The sequence below is a fragment of the Hoplias malabaricus genome, chromosome X2 (assembly GCF_029633855.1).
Source record: "Hoplias malabaricus isolate fHopMal1 chromosome X2, fHopMal1.hap1, whole genome shotgun sequence".
Taxonomy (NCBI): Eukaryota; Metazoa; Chordata; class Actinopteri; order Characiformes; family Erythrinidae; genus Hoplias; species Hoplias malabaricus.
The window spans coordinates 44,905,388-44,908,502 of record NC_089819.1 but is presented as its reverse complement, the minus strand read 5'-3'; the positions used below and the strand labels follow the sequence as shown (position 1 = coordinate 44,908,502).

Sequence of the window (3,115 nt, the reverse complement as noted above, 5' to 3'; positions counted from 1 at the left end):
CCAAAGAAAAAACAAGTATCTACAAAATATTAACTTTATAAAAAAAAAAAAAAAAGGTTTTATCCAGAGAAATTGTGGAGCATTTCTATTGGTTCATTCATCATGAAATTGTCACATAACATTAAGGACAGCTGCTCTGTTCAAATGATGTAGAAAACTAAACATCAGCAAATATGGAGATACATGTTTTTCTTTGGACAGTAACGATATAGAGGTTAACAGAAGGGGTAGTTAACCAGAGGAAGGAGAAACAGTGAATGTTGAATAAGTGAATGCAGCTTTTGTAGCAAATAGTATTTAAAGAACAATTTACAGAAAAACAAAACAAAGGTGTACAACCTGCGTTCTATGGTGTCTCGTGCGGCCATTACAACCCTGGCCCACCTCTACACCCGTTTGCATAAGATTATGGACCCGGAGTTGGATTGCAGTCTGTGCCCTACTGCACAAAGATGGGGACTGCTGTCGTTCTGTCCAAGAAGATGTAGACTTAGCCCTCAGAGCAATGGTACAGAACGACTCACCTGGCCATGTCCTTAATGCTCTTCTGGCCGGTGGACTCAGGTAAAATTCAGGTCATTAATTAATTTTTTAGAATTGAACACAACAGCTGTCATAGTATAGGAAACAGCTGTGTGTAAATCCTGGATGTATCACTTACTGTGTGTTCACTCTCCACTCTTTAGTCACAGAAATGCAGCTGTGAGGAGGAGCACAGCTCTCAATTTGGAGAAGCTCGCTCACATGCTGGGACCTTCTCGCCTGCTGAATAGCAAAAAGCAGTCTCTGACCTGCAGCTTCCTCACTGCTGTCAGCAAACTGGCCCTGGACTCTGCCCAGGAAGTGAGGTATGAGGCCCATCACCTTTTCACACCCCTGGGTATATACTGCACCGTTTCAGAGTATTTCATCCACTGACCAGCACTGTTTTTATTCTCTTTCTATAGGTTCCATTCCAGAAATACACTCTGTCTTCTGGCCACACATGAAGCTTGTCTGAGGATGGTGGACAAATTTGTGCCAAATGAAGACAGAGCCTCTGTTAAAGAGATAATCACAAAGGGCAGATAAGATCACAATTATTGATCTTTGCAGGGGAAAAAAGAAGAAAATGCACAGGCTTCAAGGACTGAAAGACCTTTGAAAGACAGCAGCTTATTTGAAATGAAATAAAATCAAAATGACATCAAGTAAAAAACTTTTAGAGAGAATTAATTTGTTTTACATTTATTACAAATTGTGCTTGTTCAGCAATACCTTTTCAGTTTAGCATCAACAAAGACCGAAGGACATGCAACAGAAGAACGCAAATGTATGTAATTTTGGTATTGTTAGGAGGTGACATGTTGGCGCAAGTGTCGCTGTAACACATCTCCGGGGTTCTGGGGTTTGCTCTGGGTGACTGAGTTTGGTGTGTTCTCCCTGTGTCTGCGTGGATTTACTCTGGGTGCTCTGACTTCCTTCCACAGTCCAAAAACATGTTGGTAGGTTGATTGTGAGTCTATGTGTGCCCTATCCAAGGTGTGTTCCTCCCATTTTCCCACTGATTCTGGGATTGTCCCCACGTTCCTGAACTAGGTATGTGGTTAGAGACAATGAATGAATGGTGATCATATACATCCAGAGATTACAGGATTGTGGGTTCAATCCCTGCCCGCAAGGTCACTCACTGTGAGGAGTGTGGTGTGTTCTCCCTGCATCTGTGCCCTCACATTGTCCCCACAATTCAAATGTTATGGTATTGACAAGTCAGTGGGGAAACTGAGAGACCTGGGGTCGGTAGGATAAGCAACAGTGGAAGGGGAGTTAGGAAGAGAGCTGGGGAATGTAGAGGATGTTGTTCATGCTATTGCATGTTAATTGCTTTTATTGCAATTCAGTAGTCTTCATAAATATGGCACATGAAACATAGTCTCAGAAATCAAAACAGAAGAACCACAACCACAAAGACTGCAGCAGTAAGCCTACAACACACCGCTTTGAGGAACACTTTATCCATTGAATCACACATGGGTAGCTTTGCTGACTCGCAGTGGTGTACAGCATTCCTGATTCAGAGCCCATTAACATTAAAGGTGACACATAACAACTGGGTGTTTTTCAGAGCACAACGGAAAACCTGAAATTGTGACAGGTCTGACTGAAAAAGTTAGAGTTGCTATCAGTGATGGCGAAGGAGTGCCATCAGCTTCAATTACATCTACACATGAGACTAGAAAGAAACCCCACGAAAATTTTGGATACCCTACCACCACACTTTGAACCTAAAATGAATGTAATCTACAACAGGTTTTTGTTTACCGAATGCAATGAGCCAGTGTGGAACAGCAGATCAATACATAACCAAACTAAGGAGACTAGTGGACACGTGACTTTGGTGAATTGAGAGACAAGTTGTACGTAGGCACTCAAGGACGAATGCTTAGAGAACCGAAACTCACTCTTGCAAAAGCTACTGAGACAGGCCGTGCAAGCGAACAGGCACAACAGCTGAGACAAATGGGCAGAGTAGAACATTAATTCATTCATTGTCTGTAACCACTTATCCAGTTCAGGGTGGCAGTGGGTCTAGAGCCTACCTGGAATCATTGGGCATGCCCGCAAGGCAGGAACACACCCTGGAGGGGGTGACAGTACTTTACAAGGCTACACACACACATTCACTTTTACCTGCGGACCTTTCTGAGTCGCCAATCCGCCTACCATTGTGTGTTTTTGGACCATGAGAGAAAACCGAAGCACCTGGAGGAAACCCACGTGGACCCCCGTGCTCGTCAGCGAGCTGGCATCGTGAGCTGCTGATTGTTGTGGTTTGAAGCAGTTTTTTAACGGATTCTTCAGCTGAGCAATCGATCAATACACGGACCCTCACAAACTCTTTAAATATGAAAATAATTTCTTTCAAAAACATTCGACCTTGAATACAATTAGTTAATTTAATTAATACTTTGGTTATTAAATGTGATGTAAAAGTTGCTCTTTCAGTAACTACTGTTAGCTAGCCAATAAAGTTACCGCAGGATTTAAATGTCGTCCATATCCCCTTGCGAATAATAATCCATCCATCAATCCATTATCTGTAAGCGCATATCCAATTCAGGGTCACGGTTGGTCC

General features: G+C 42.6%; 1 protein-coding gene across 1 annotated transcript; it reads left to right on the top strand.

Annotated features, from left to right (window-relative positions):
- The first annotated feature begins 419 nt into the window (after window positions 1-419).
- On the top strand, window positions 420-1,071 carry LOC136677400 (TOG array regulator of axonemal microtubules protein 1-like). The gene is made up of 3 exons (XM_066654920.1): window positions 420-564; window positions 687-848; window positions 948-1,071. Exons 1-3 carry the CDS (start codon window positions 506-508, stop codon window positions 1,069-1,071), a joined length of 345 nt encoding a protein of 114 aa, XP_066511017.1. The 5' UTR covers window positions 420-505.
- Window positions 1,072-3,115: the final 2,044 nt, after the last annotated feature.

Bases quoted from the DNA above. Each gene is read 5' to 3' on its own strand.
- LOC136677400 (XM_066654920.1), top strand. From the start codon at position 506: ATGGTACAGAACGACTCACCTGGCCATGTCCTTAATGCTCTTCTGGCC. The intron at 565-686 runs GTAAAATTCAGG...TCCACTCTTTAG, and splicing joins CTTCTGGCCGGTGGACTCAG to TCACAGAAATGCAGCTGTGA. The intron at 849-947 runs GTATGAGGCCCA...CTCTTTCTATAG, and splicing joins GACTCTGCCCAGGAAGTGAG to GTTCCATTCCAGAAATACAC.